We start from the raw sequence: 14,433 nt of genomic DNA on the forward strand, positions 1-14,433 counted from the left end.
ATTCATCTTCACAAAGAAAATTTTAACCATTAGAAAAAAAAAATTATTCATAAACATTTCATAGACGTCAGCCATCAACATGTTTATTAGATCCCATTCCTACAAGACTGCTCAAAGAAGTCCTACCATTAATTGATGCTTCAACCTTAAATATGATCAGTCTATCTCTATTAATGGGTTAGGTACCACAGGCCTTCAAGGTGGCTGTAATTAAACCATTACTTAAAAAGCCATCACTTGCCCCAGCTGTCTTAGCTAATTATTAGGCCAATCTCCAACCTTCCTTTTATGTCAAAAATTCTTGAAAGAGTAGTTATAAAACAACTAACTGATCATCTGCAGATGAATGTTTTATTTGAAGAGTTGTAGTCATGATTCAGAATTCATCGCAGTACAGAAACAGCATTAGTGAAGGTTACAAATGATCTTCTTATGGCCTCTGACAGTGGACTCATATCTGTGCTTGTCCTGCTAGACCTCAGTGCAGCATTTGATACTGTTGACCATAACATTTTATTACAGAGATTAGAGCATGCCGTAGGTACCAAAGGTACTGCACTGCAGTGGTTTGAATCATATTTATCAAACAGACTTCAATTTGTTCATGTAAATGGGAAGTCTTCTTCACACACTAAGATTAATTATGGAGTTCCACAGGGTTGTGTGCTGGGAATTTACATTACACTATTTAAATTATACATGCTTCCCTTAGGTTATATTATTAGAAGGCATAGTATACCTTTTAATTGCTAAGCAGATGATACCCAGCTTTATGGGAATCTCTTAAAGACATAAAGACCTGAACGACCTCTAATTTCCTGCTGACAAATTCAGATAAAAGTGAGGTTATTGTCTTTGGTCCTTCAAATATTAAAAATGTGGTTAAACTCACTGCTTTCTTGCATTTGCTCAAGATCTTTAAAGTTAGAAACATCCTGTCTTGGGGCAGAACATTCTGCTTCCAGGCCCCTCTTCTGTGGAATTCAATTCAGATCAATTCAATTCAATTCCATTTTATTTATAAAGTGCCAAATCACAACAAACAGTCGCCTCAAGGTGCTTAACCAACTCCCAGTTTGGATTCGGGAGAAAGACAGCCTCTCTAGTTTTAAGATTAGGCTTAAAACTTTCCTTTTTGATAAAGTTAAAATTAAGGCTGGGTCAGGTGACCCTGAACCCTCCCTTAGTTATGCTGCAGAAGGGCTAGGCTGCTGGGAGCTTCCCATGATGTACTGAGTGTTTCTTCTTCACTCACCTCTTTTCACTTTCTATGTGTTTATACACCACTCTGGATTTAATCATTAGTTTTTATTAATCTGTGACTTTCTTCCACACTGTGTCTTTTGTCCTGTCTCCCTCCCCTTACCCCAACCGGACGTGGCAGATGACTGCCCCTCCCTGAACCTGGTTCTGCCGGAGGTTTCTTCCTGTGAAGAGAGAGAGTTTTTCCTTCCCACTGTCACCAAAGGGTCATTACTAACAACATAAAGTGCCTTGAGGTGATTGTTGTCGTGATTCACTGAAAACTTCAAGTCCAAAGTCCAAACTGTGAAAGTGAATTTTTGTACTCATTTTTTACAGATTCCGTCAATGCGTTCTTCATATATCAAATTCATGAGAAACAGACAGATGTGCTGACAACCCAAGAACATGTTGTCATGCTGAGTTATAAAAATTTCAGGTAAACTATTGCCTGAGGTCTAACACTAAGGCTACAGACAGTTCAGGAGTTCTACCAAAAAATTGTTAGCACAGTATGTAGCTCAAGATGCGATACACAGGGCCACAATAACTCCTAGTGATTTTAATTAGCAAACTGGATCTGCTCAGAGATGGGCTTATCTGAGCTGTGGAAGCTGGACAGGTATAAGTGATGACAGAGAAAAGTAAGCGTGAAACAGGACTTTAAAAACTGATGTCATATAACACTCTTCTTAATATCAGAGGAAACAAAGCCTTTAAAACTGCTGCATAATATCTGCTGACTGTCTGCTTTTCTGTCTTTGTGTGCGCAAGCTTGCATGAAAGTGTGTGTGCCCAGTGTTCACAGACTTACACAACCTTAAGCAAAGCTCCATCCTGAGCATTAGAAATACACCGAATAATCATACCAATTCACTCTCCACTGATTTTAATTATCTGAACTGAAGTGATGCAAGTGGCTACAGACATCCAGGACAAAAAGCTTGGAAAACTTTTAATCAGAACCTCTCTCTAATCTGTTACATGCATGCTTAGTCTCAACTCCTAAAAGAGTGCAGCTTTTACCCTGAGGAAGGACAGGTCACAGTGATCCTCCATGTAGGTGATCTCCAGGTTCTCCAAGACTACGGTGCAGTTGCTGTAGGTCTTCACCATGTTTCGATAGTGGTCCTCTTTAGTTCCCAGGAGGTTTAAACGGTTGGTGACACCTTGGCATACTGCAGGAAAGGAGAATTCATTATAAATTCATTTGAATGTGAAAAGATTGTAAATCATGTGGAATTGCAGTGGAGTGTCACAAAAGCATTTATCCAAGGCCCGCAGTGCAATCAGTCAGAAACATCCCCTGCTTACGTAACACTCTGGCTCCATTTATGACTTTCTGTGTGTGTGTGTGTGTATCTTTGTTATAGAATTTGGCCTGTGCAGTCATAACTTGGCACGCTTTCATGTGAAAATAACAGATCTGAGTTGCAGCTACAACAAAATCAAATCTCAGAGACGAGTCAAGTTCTGGCTCATGAGTCAAAGTCAGCTCCATGTTTTTATACTGGCAAAGGCCCCAATCTTTCCACTTCTATGAACGCTGGTTAAAACAATCCCTCTGACCGGTAAGTCCAACCCACTGTGGTGTACTACAGAAAAGATCTGGTGTGTCACAAATTCCATGAGACTTGTAAGTGCCTTTCCAAAAAGAGATTTAGATGTCTGCTCGCCCTCTAAATTAAAAGTCTCTATAATTTCAAGTTTAGCAATATCTGATTTCAGGACAGGATTCATGCGATGACTAAATAACAATTTAGGGTTTAAATGTGATGCTGATATTCCAGTTCCCAGACAACAATAACTGGCTGATAAGCTAGTCTATTTAGTGTTACATAATGCAAATGAATGGTTAAGGAAGGCAGTCCAACTGACAGGGAAGTTTTGAGAGGTTTTTTTTTGTTGTTGTTGTTTTTAATGAATAAATGAATGCAATTTTTAAAGAAAAAAAAGGCGTGCCATTAAAGAGCATCTCACTGTCCCTTTTGCGTGTTCAGGCATCTCAAGCTGGTCAAACAGGTTCTGACTGGCAATGAAGAGAGAGCCAGCTGAGTTAATCACTGCGACAGTTATCTTGCATGGAGCCACACACGCACGCACGCAAACACTCTGCTTGGTCACATAATAAACAAGTAATTGATTGCGATTTAAAATTATGGGTTCACTTGAGCAATTAGCTCTGAAAAAAAAAAATTCTTCCTTGTGCTTATTAGAAATTGTGGTGCTGCTGGAGTTACATTCCAAAACAAGTCTGCTCTTGACTGCAAAGAAAGCCAAACAATTCAGTCCAATTTCTCAGACACACCTCACAACACATAACAACTCATGCAGTTGTCCTAACTGAGGCATATGTGATTCACATCACTGAGGGAAAAGAACACAGTTTCTCAACTCAGCTGACCTGGTATCAAAGAATAAAACTGTGTTTTTCAATTCCACCGTGTGTTTTACACATGATGTTGTCCTGGGTTCACACACACTAAGTGCAAAAAGAAAGCTAATCAGTGAGAATTAGGCACAAACAGCTGTCAACCGCCCTCCCTCTTCTTCCTCCTCATTAGCTAGTCCCTGAGGGTTCTCCCTGACACGAACCCTCCAGTCCAGCAGCCCAACACTTGAGTAACAGAAGCAGACGAGCAAAAGCAAGCTGACGGTTTTAATTAGAAGAGCCATGTGAGATGTAATTAGCCCTCTAATTATTACTCAGATTGCAAAAACCAAACTGTAATAAACAAAAGGTTGTCAGGTTTTTGCAGCTGTGAATATTAATTAACTTGATTTGAAGAAGATCCTGAACACCACATTGCAAATAGAGACAATCATATAGAATACATATATATGTATATCTCACATATATATAGTGAAAAGTTTACACACACCTTCGCATTCAGTAGTTTTTCTTTATTTAAAAATTGTCTGCATTGTAAATTAATATTAAAATCATCCAAATTATGAAGAAATACATATGAATTATTTAGTAAACAAAAAAAGTGTTAAAAAAAAAAAGAATACGTTTTATATTTTAGGTTCTTCAAAGTAGGCACCTCTTGCTTAGATGACAGTTTTGAACATCTTGGCATTTTCTCAGTCAGCTTTATGAGGTAGTCACCTGCAATGGCTTTCAGTTAACAGCTATGTCTTGTCAAGAGTTAATTTTTTGCCCTCTTAATGTGATTGAGATCATCAGTTATGTTGGGAAGAGGTAGAGTTGGTCTACAGTGAATAACCCTATTTGAGTAATGTTCTAATCCATATTATGGCAAGAACTACTTAACTAAGTAAAGAAAAACAACAGGCCATCATTACTTTAAGAAATGAAGATCAGTCAATCCAAAACATTTCAAGAACTTTGAAAGTATCCTCAAGTGCAGTCGCAAAGACCCTCAAACATTATGATGAAATTGTCTCTCATCAGGACCACCCCAGGAAAGGAAGAACAAGAGTTCCCTCTGTTGCACAGGATAAATTCATCAGAGTTAGAAAAGATGAGCGGATGGTTCCTACATGTGTACTTCCCACCATGAAGTATGGATGAGGAAGTGTGATGGTATGGGGGTGCCTTGCTGGTGACACACTTAACCAGCATGGCTACCACAGCATTCTGCAGCAACATGCCATCCCATCTGGTTTGCGCTTAGTGTGACCATCACTTGTTTTTCAAGGACAATGACCCCCCAAACACACCTCCACGTGTGGGCTATTTGATGAAGAAAGAGGGTGATGGTGTGTTGCGTCAGATGACCTGGCCTCCACAATTACCTGATCTAAATCCAACTGAGATGGTTTGGGATGAGTTGGATCGCAAGGTGAAGGCAAAGCAGCCAGCAAATGCTCAGCACCTCTGGGAACTCCTGCAAGACTGTTGGAAAACTATTTCAGGTGATCATAAAGCTGATTGAGAGAATGCCAAGAGTGTGCAAAGCTGTAATCAAAGCAAAAGGAATACATATATGAAAATAAATAAAAATGTTGAATGAGAGGGTGTGTACTCCCTATTTGAGTTGCAATGAGCAATAAAGGCAGGTGAGGCCTAAAGGTTCAACAAACTTCCTCCAAGGGAAGCTCAGACCTTAAGTGCCAAACACAGAAGAAAGGAAGCATCTGATTGGTCAAGCAAGCAGGCACACAGCCACAGTAAACATTTTCCTTATCCAATTGTTGATTTCACAACCCTCTTGCAGGTGGTAACTGATCTGATATTCCACAACCATAAAAGCACTTCCTCAAGCAACAGACGAAAAATAAATCTGAAAGATGGTTCCATAATTGTGCCTGAAATAATATATTACTATTTAACCTAAGAACCTCCTCGTGTTGAATCACGTGCAATAAAAGTTTGCAGAAGCAGTAAACTACCTTTGCTCTAAAAGAGACAAACTGCAGCTAGTGAGCAACTGAATGTGCAGACTGGAAATGACTGGAATAAACCGTTGATTCTGAAATGTAACCAAACGTCTGCAAGCTGCTATAATGGAACGATAAGGGCGGGGTTTCTTATGATGTAACTGATACTGTGACAAAGACTAATTACAGATTGCTTCACTCGTTCCAGCTGTATTGTCGTCACACAATGTCCAGGAGGTAATTCTCGGTGCAGGGAGTGGCAGGTCTGCCTCAGTGTGTGTGGGTGTGTGTACTAGAATGTATGTAAGCGTGCAACACTGTAAACAGTACAAATCATAACCTAGATTGAGCTGCGTTGATCAGCACCCAGAGCATGACAAAAGACCTGATAAACCTGATCATCAATCATGTAAGGTTGTTGAAATGTGCGGTTGCATATCGCTCTTTTGATGTTTACTTGGGAACCAGTGCTGGAAGTCAATGGTGTGTGGGTAGATATGTGTTTCTTGAGGCTATGGCTTCTGCACAGCTACAAAAAAAGGAACGTTTATTGTTTGAGATAATTATCTCATTGTTCATGTCCAAAATAAATGTTTAGAAAGAGAGTTTATATAAAATAATGGTATTGGTAATTACCAAAATCATTTGTTATGTTTCTGTAATGGTTAATCCACCAATATGTGCAAGCTCTGAGATTTAAAAAAATGAAGCCAAGGTAGAAGTGCCAAAAACTGCAATTCCACCAATGGCCACTTGAAGCCAGCTCCAAAAATGAGTCAATCTCCATAGGCCCAAATATTAGAATACCCAACTTTAAAGCACAAAAAAGTATGTTTAATGCCTGGTACAAAAAGCAGTTTTGGTTTCTATATCTAGCTGCCATGAAAATAAAAACTATATTGGTGTCATTTTTGTATAACTTGCCTGTTTGAATTGTATTACGGCTTAAAGTTGATGTGCCTACATGCTGGTGGGTAAAAACACTGGTAGCTGTAGCTGCTAGTGGTGTACTAGGTGCATAGACAGTGTAAAACATGGATACAGTCTCTGGGTTTTAAAAGTGAAGCCAATGCAGGGGAAAATACCTGTGGTTCCAAATGGATTTCCTAAAGAAGTCTATAGCAAAATGGCTTTCTGACTTGACTTCTCTATTTCTCTGATGAGTTTATCGTCTCAGTCACTCATTTGGGAGTGACTGAGGCATGCAATTACACAGTCAGCCTCGCCCCCTTCTTGTAACATCCGGTTGCAAAACGCCAAGATGGTGCTGGGTGTCAACTCCGTTAATTCGAATCACTGAACTGGACCTTTTATCAGTGTTTGTGCCCTTTTTGCGCTTTTTTAATGCAGTAGCCTTCCATACTTTTGTCCAAATATGGGGATTTTTGGATCCAAGAAACCAAGATGGTGGCAGCCAAAATGCTAAACCGGCAGTGAAGCAGTAGTGAAAACTGTGAAAACGTGCAAAGCAAACCAGAAACGGAGACAAGACTGTTTACCTTATGCGGTAAGGTGTAACTTTTACTTTGAAGGCAAACGATCTCTGACGTCTTCCATGAAAACTACAGGCAACTGTGGCAATCTGCTAGCAACTAAAGCAATCACAAGCAGGCTGTTGGTGCAACACCCTCTTTGCGTCTCAAGGAATGGGTTAATATTTTGGTGAATGCACATATTTATTTTTTGATGTAAGGGTTACATTAGAGGGTTGACTATCTCTTCCCTGGTAAACAATAGTTTTCTGAGCTGAAAATATTGCACCTTTCCTTTAAAAATCCTTCAACTGTAGCATTTACTAAAAGGCTGTTATACTTGTCGTGCATGTATGTTTATGCTTGTGTTAGTATAAATAATCAGATTACAAAAGCACCGATGACACTGACATATATATAATGTAAACCTTTTCTTTGAAAGTTGACGATAGCACAATTATTTGTTGAGAAAATGGGTACATAATACAATGGGCCACAACAGCATAATTTAGAGTAAACATTTGAGAGACGTTAACTAAACAAGATGGGATCAAGTGTACAATCTTACTCACCAAACCCAGACACCCCCCCCCATCAATTCCACAAATTTAATCTGAGGTCTCATTTACATGAAACTTTGCTTTTGTTGCCCTTTTGAGGAAATAACAAGTGTTCACAAAAGTAAACCAAACTTCCCTGAGAGATGGCATTAACTTTTGAAACCCATCTAATGGTTTCCTTTTTATCTTCTATAAAATTAAATCACATGCGTTATACCTTTCTACAGACAACAGAAATGGGCTTGCGGCATTCTCTTCCTCTCATTCACTACCTGCGATTCAATTATGCTCTGTCCAGAGTCTCATAATTACATTACCTGAAAAAAAAATGATTAAAGGGAAGTAACAATGCTAAGTGACAGGACTCTCTCAAGTCAACAGCATAACAGTGAAGTATCTGCAGTGTTCCATCACTTTTATAACAAATCAATGCCAAGATTAATTCCCCTGTTTAGAGGTACATGTGTATTGTAAAAGGATGGTGATGTAAGAGGAGAAATCATGCTTTTATTGGCTTCAGTTTCCAAAGTCAGGGAAGTGTAAATCTCCCAAAGGCCAATGTCAGTAAATGATGCAAAAAAGTAATTTAAGTACATTCAAGCACAAATTTTTCTGACTGGCTGAGATTCAGAAGACACTACAAGTGGTCACATGTGCATTCAGTGGTGCTGCGCTTCATTCATATAAACATACTTTGTAGTTGAGACTTAAAAATTCCCGATATCCTGCTCTCTGTTGAGGGGAAATGCACTCTTCCTTTGCGTGGGAGTTGCATCAATCCCTAAGAGAAAACATCTTGGGGCCTCAAAAAAGAAAAAGGGGTCAGAATGGACTTAGAGGATACCCCCCCTCACACACACACATGCACACCCCATCCCAACACACACAGACACTTTCCCTCCCTATCCCCAGTGAATGCAAAAACACAAGGCCCTCTGACATCTCAGGAAGTTGCTCTTGTATGGGGTTAGTTGACCACCCTGAAATGCTGAACCAGATGGTAGCTGATTGTCATCTTCAGGGAGAGGAGGACACAGGGAAGGTTTAAACTGAACTTCATGTACTATTTGAAAAAGAGAATTGACTGGAAGGAAATGACAGGAATAAAAGAAACCAAAAAGAAAAAAAAATGTCAGGAGTGGTTTGTGGTTTAGCCAACAGAGATGTAGATGTGGGTCAGCTGGCTGTGGGGTCAAACTGTGGAAAGAGGGTGTAAAGCCGAACACTTGACGTATGAGCGTGGATGACCTTTCCTTTAAGACTAACAAAGGGGACAAAACATAGGGGTGGACAGCTGTAGAAGACCAGCAAATGAAGGGTCTTACTCAGTACGTCACATGTCCTCATAACAGTTCAATCCCAGTGACTGCATTTGTTGGCCCTGCTGGAGTTGGAGCACAGTCGGTAAAGTTTAGCCTGTTAAAAGCTCAGCAAAGAGACCAAATAAAGACCAAAAAGGCTCATGTTTACTCTCTGCTCCTGATGAGTCCTCTCTGCCACTCACTGAGACACTCCAGATACCTGTGGCTGGGCCCATCATAATGTTTACTCTCCACCTCAGTGTGAGGAAACTGTGGATTTAGGTTCTGCACAAACACAGGAAAAAAGTATGTATACTCACTGCTGCATACTGTGATCAGCATTTCTAAGACCTTAAGGCAATACACAGTGTTGGAAAGGGTAAATTACTTGTATAATCAACTGACCTTTGGGAGAATGCAGTTAGCTCAAATTATACACACAAATAATTTCTTTTCTTTTATTTAAGTAACAATAATCAATATTTTATATTAACAACAGGTCAGATCAAAGTGTAAAAGGACAAACCTCAACAAAGAAATATCACCTAACTATGAAGTTCCCTTCAGCTCCACGAAACTCTATCAGCTCATTGCTTTGGTTTCTCATCCCAGAGCTTTACCATTTTGGTTCTATTACACAATAGCTCCACTGCATCCAACATGATTTCCCTTAAAAGTTAAGAGAAACCAAAGCAGAACTAAAACAAACACAAAACCCCCCCAAAAAACAATGAATGCTAGAGATATATTTGCCTGGTTGCTTGAAAAAATAATCTTTAAAAAAAAGCTAGTGTTTGTTGAATACTCATCAGATGTCAGTTTTGCGTTTACAGCCTGTTGTGTTGCTCTTGAATGAAAAGATAGGTTTTTGGGCATCATGCTGGGGGTGTAAGCCGAACTCTCAGACACAAAGATGGAGAAACTGGAGAAATAAAAGCAAAAACCGTTCGCTAGAGGCAAGAGAAAAAAGTGGTCTTTTTTTAGTTTCAGTGAACAAAGTTCACCCAGTCTCTGAAAACTAAATATGAGTAACTGTATGTGCTTACTGACTTGCAAGAGGCCTACTTTACTGACTTCCATCCTAGTTATCATTAGAGCTCTTCCTGTGAATAATCAACATATGACCCATTTCTCTTCATAGTCTCTTCATATATTCATTACCCAACTATATATCCATGGCAGAAGAGATAAACCTTCAGTGACAGAAGGCACATTGAAAAAGACATGAATTATTGGGAGCAAAGTTGATTTTCCAAAGTTAATTAAACAAAGCTGTGTTTTGCTTAATTACTGTAACTCCACTCCTGTAACTCAAAACTCACCACTCCAGCCCCCATTTATATTCCAATAATGCACCAACCATTCCCCTGAAATGTTCCAACATTCAACCCACTTCCTCTTTAACGTCCAGACATTCCCCCTATTGAAGCCCGTTCTAGCCAAGACAACTCCCAGAGCCCCCCACCCCCTTTCTCCTTCTCTTTCTCCTTCCCTGTTAAAACCATACTCCTCTTCAATCCCACAGGAAGCTGGAGAGGAAGACTGAGCGAGTGGGCGTTGAGCGGACTGCTGCTAACTCATTGCTCAATGCCCCCCCCCCCCCCCCCCCCAAAAAAAATCTCTCCTTTCCAACAACCATCACTGAGCCATGCCTGGAAAAGATGAGATGAGGAAGAGAGAGAGAAAGAAAGAAAACCAACAACCACTAGCAAAATAACCCACACATTTCACACATTGTTCCAGCAAGTCAAAGCAGATGTGGTTCGGGAATCCCCTGCTGAATTAAGCATCCCCAGCCCAGATCAACAGCCCCAGGTTGAAGCACCTCAACACAGAGGACAGACAGATAACTCTCATTGACTGAAGTCCTCAGTTCAGCCAAACAAAAGAGATAGACGCTCTTTGAGACAGTCTTTCTGCTTAAGGACTTCTTATTTTTAGCCCAATTGCTGAGAAGCTCATTTCTGTGTAGCTCTAGCCACTGCATTGCCTTCCAATAACTCTGTTAGTGCCTTAGTCATGTCTCTGGCAATTCTGCCCCACTGGAGTCTTCACAGAGAGTGACCCCATAAAAGGAATATTCTGTAAAAGCCCTGGGGTTTGAGTTAGTAAGCTTTACTCTGTGGCTCATGCCTTACTCACAATTTCAACCTCCGCTTTGCACATCAGCAGGCCCCTAAGTCCACTGATGAGTAGTTTCTTCCTCATCCACACTGGCAGAGGGCAAGTGTCAGGGACAAACGGAGCTCAGGGAATAAGTTTGTACAGCTGAGGAACTCTCATAATTTTCAGTGCTGTGAAGGGGTATTTAGTTACATGTTGTGTTGTACTTGCCAAAAGCATGACCAATTTCATTTGCACAGAAATGCTTTACAGTTTAGCTACGTCTTCCTGATGACACATCAAACTGAAATGTTTGAGTTGCTACAGTGGGCCACTGCCAAGCACATGGAGCCTGGGAGCGCTCTGTTAAGACCTTTGGAGTGTTTTCATCTCTACAATAGCAGCGTGAATAGCAAGGACTGACAAAAAAGTGCTGGTAGTTTTTCATCGAACACCTCTCCCCAAAGCCCGTGGCTCAGATTTCTTCCATTGTTAACGTGTGGGGCGTTCTCCTTTTCCTGACAAAAAAAAAAGCACATCACACATGCAGCTCCAAAACAATGTCCGAAGCTTGCTTGCTTAAGATGATTATGGCTGAGGAGGGCCGTTGTTTCAAGGCCACCCCCTCACTACAGAGACACAGAAGGGCTTTTTGCACAACCTCAGGCCTGGCTGCGCTGCGTCAGTCATCAAAGGCATGAGACTTGGCAGACTAGACTCTTTTCTCGCTATCAGCTACACTGCTGAACACAAGGACCCTGGCTCAGATGCACAGTGTATAAAATGCACACTACAAACTTTAATGATTGCACCAGAGGATGGACAGTCAGTCAGTGTACACGGCAGGATAAAAAAAAAAAAAAAAAAAACTTTCCAAAATTAAACCTGCATAAAGGGGGAGGGGGACTAGACTCTCAGAATTTGGAAATAGGCAACCATCCTCAATACTACCCCTATTAAGCCCCTTCGACCAGACAGGCATATGGCATGTGCGTGTACTAGCTAAGAATAAGTCAAAACTCACAAGCCTAAATCCCCATGCTTCTAGGCAAAATTCCTTCAAAACAAACAAAAAAGGGGAAATTTGCTTGAGTGCAAATTTCTAGAACAGGCATAGATAATTTGACATGACTGAAAGCTCCAGAGCAGCTACTAAATGGACCTTGAGTTGAAATTGCCTTAACCTGTAGGCTAGAAGGTCTCCTAAGATAAGAAAATTGGAAATCTGAATATCCCGTGTATCATAACAACAGCCTGAGTCCAGCTCCTGGAGATTGCTTTGTTCATTATGAGCATGATTTAAACACAGCTAAGCAGATGTAATGATGCTTACAGCTCCAAATACTGAATCCCAGTTCAGATTTTTTTTTAATTGACCAACAGTTGCCAACCATTTATAACTCTGATCACTTTACAGCTTGGAAGTATAAGGAATCAGTGGATTAAAAAGCATCCAAAATGAGGCCTGCCGAGGCTGAATAAGAAACAAGGAAGAAGAAAAGAAAGAAAGAAGAAAGGGAGCAAAAATTATTTTCTAAGATCAATACTGTTACAAAGTCTAACTTGAACATTTAAAAGGAATAATATTCAGTTGCTTGTTTACATGTCCTTTGACCTGGAAACCCAATTAGGTTTTAAGTATTTCTAATCTTGTGCAAATCTTCTTGATGCCTGATTATTGGAATAATACTAAAATAAATGGATTAATATAAAAAAAATAAAAATAAATCTCAGACTCCTGCCTAATCAGCTCAGGAAGAGGTTGTTGATGAAGTGGATATAGTACTAGTTCAGTGGGCTAATCCTACTTCCTGGCACTGGTCCAGATAAGCATTCCCCAGAGTATAACTGCCCTACCCACTCTCCACCCAGCCACACAGCTATGAAGCTCAAGTGGTTTGTTATAAAAATGAAAGTAGAGGTGTATATAGTGACCATTCATCAGTGATGCTTTAAGAGGAATATGACTTGTGGGTATATACTTAAAGTGAGCAGGCTTCACTAATGGTTTAGTGGGTGGGGTTCAATCTTTTTTTATTGAAGGAAACACTGCCAGTGGAGCAAGCAGAATTCCTTGTATTTTGTTAGTTTTTTTTTTTTTTTTTTTACTAGCCTCTGGCTTCAATTATGAAAACATGCAGTAATGAAGATGTTCCGCTCAAAGTCCCACCAGGAAATTAATTCTGAGCTCAACGAAACATTGGTGTTGTTGAAACTTACTAGGCAATTAGAAAAGGTACCTCACAAGGGGCGTAGAGTGCATTACATTTTAGTGCTGCTGGAGTAAAACAAATCACAGATCAGCTCTGTAGCTGAGCACTGCCACAGCTACAATATTATGAACAATGCTGTCAGCTCATCTATAAATGACTGCGAAGAAATATGCTTTACGATGGTGATGAAATCCCTGAAAGGCGATGCTGGCTTGTAAAATGCTGGAACCAAAGCAAGAGAAGAGCTGACATCTTCTTTTCCTCCTCTAACACACCCTGCCACAAAACTGTGCCAACAGCCTTATCATTGTCATAATCCAGGCAGAGGTTTGTCATAAGGAGGAACAGTTATTTACTTGCCAGCATTATACTTTACTTGCTATCAGGAGATTACCTGCTGGTAATCACAAAGCTCTTTCAGTTTTGGAGACAAACCTTCAGACGTAAACACTGCTGTGCAAAAGTCCTGAGGCACCTCATTTCTTTATATTTTGCTTCCAAGAAGCCAGGCTTTCTTAATTTGTTCCCATTTCTTTAGTTGAATCTACAAAAAAATGCCGAAGATAACACAGTTTGAAACACTGTTTGACACATTTCTGTATCAACAAGTTGATTCCCAAAGAGCTATTAGTTGAGAACTTGGCATATCTGGGCATGGTGTGCAGTGTGTCCTTAAAAGAATTTGAGGAAACTGGACAAATGGAGGACAAAAGAAGTGGCATGCTTAAAAATTATCTACAGCAGATGAACAGTATCTTAAAGTCATGCACTTAAGAAACAGGAAAAAAACTCCAGCAAAGACTTGACACAAGACCTGAGAGATGCATCTGGACCTTCAATGATTCATCTACTGTTCACTCAAGAAGCGGTGTGGGATCATCTTGACAGAAAACAGAACAAAAGGCAGCCAACATCCAAAGAAGAGCTTTGAATGTCCTTCAAGAAGCCTGGAGAACTTTTCCTGAAAACAACTTTGAGAAATTGCAAGAAACCTTGCTGTACTGAAAACTCAAGTATGTCATATACTAAATTTTCAAGTTCATTAGAATTGTACGAACTGTTTTTGCCTTACAGACTGTATTTCCATGTATCTTTGAACATTTCAATAAATTGCTACACCTATTTCCCATTTTCCTAGCAAATTTCCTATTCAAGTCCTCAACGATAATCCATTCAGTGTCCCCTGGTCCTTCTT

The 14,433-nt window shown here is 40.0% G+C and overlaps 1 protein-coding gene across 1 annotated transcript in view; it reads right to left on the reverse strand.

Annotated features, from left to right (window-relative positions):
• Positions 1-14,433, reverse strand: part of egfra (epidermal growth factor receptor a (erythroblastic leukemia viral (v-erb-b) oncogene homolog, avian)) — a 49,310-nt gene that overhangs the window by 25,975 nt on the left and 8,902 nt on the right. Inside the window, 1 exon segment of the mRNA XM_030751576.1 lies at positions 2,269-2,420. Coding sequence (XP_030607436.1) covers positions 2,269-2,420 — 152 coding nt within the window.

The sequence above is a fragment of the Archocentrus centrarchus genome, chromosome 17 (assembly GCF_007364275.1).
Source record: "Archocentrus centrarchus isolate MPI-CPG fArcCen1 chromosome 17, fArcCen1, whole genome shotgun sequence".
In the NCBI taxonomy this organism is placed as follows: Eukaryota; Metazoa; Chordata; class Actinopteri; order Cichliformes; family Cichlidae; genus Archocentrus; species Archocentrus centrarchus.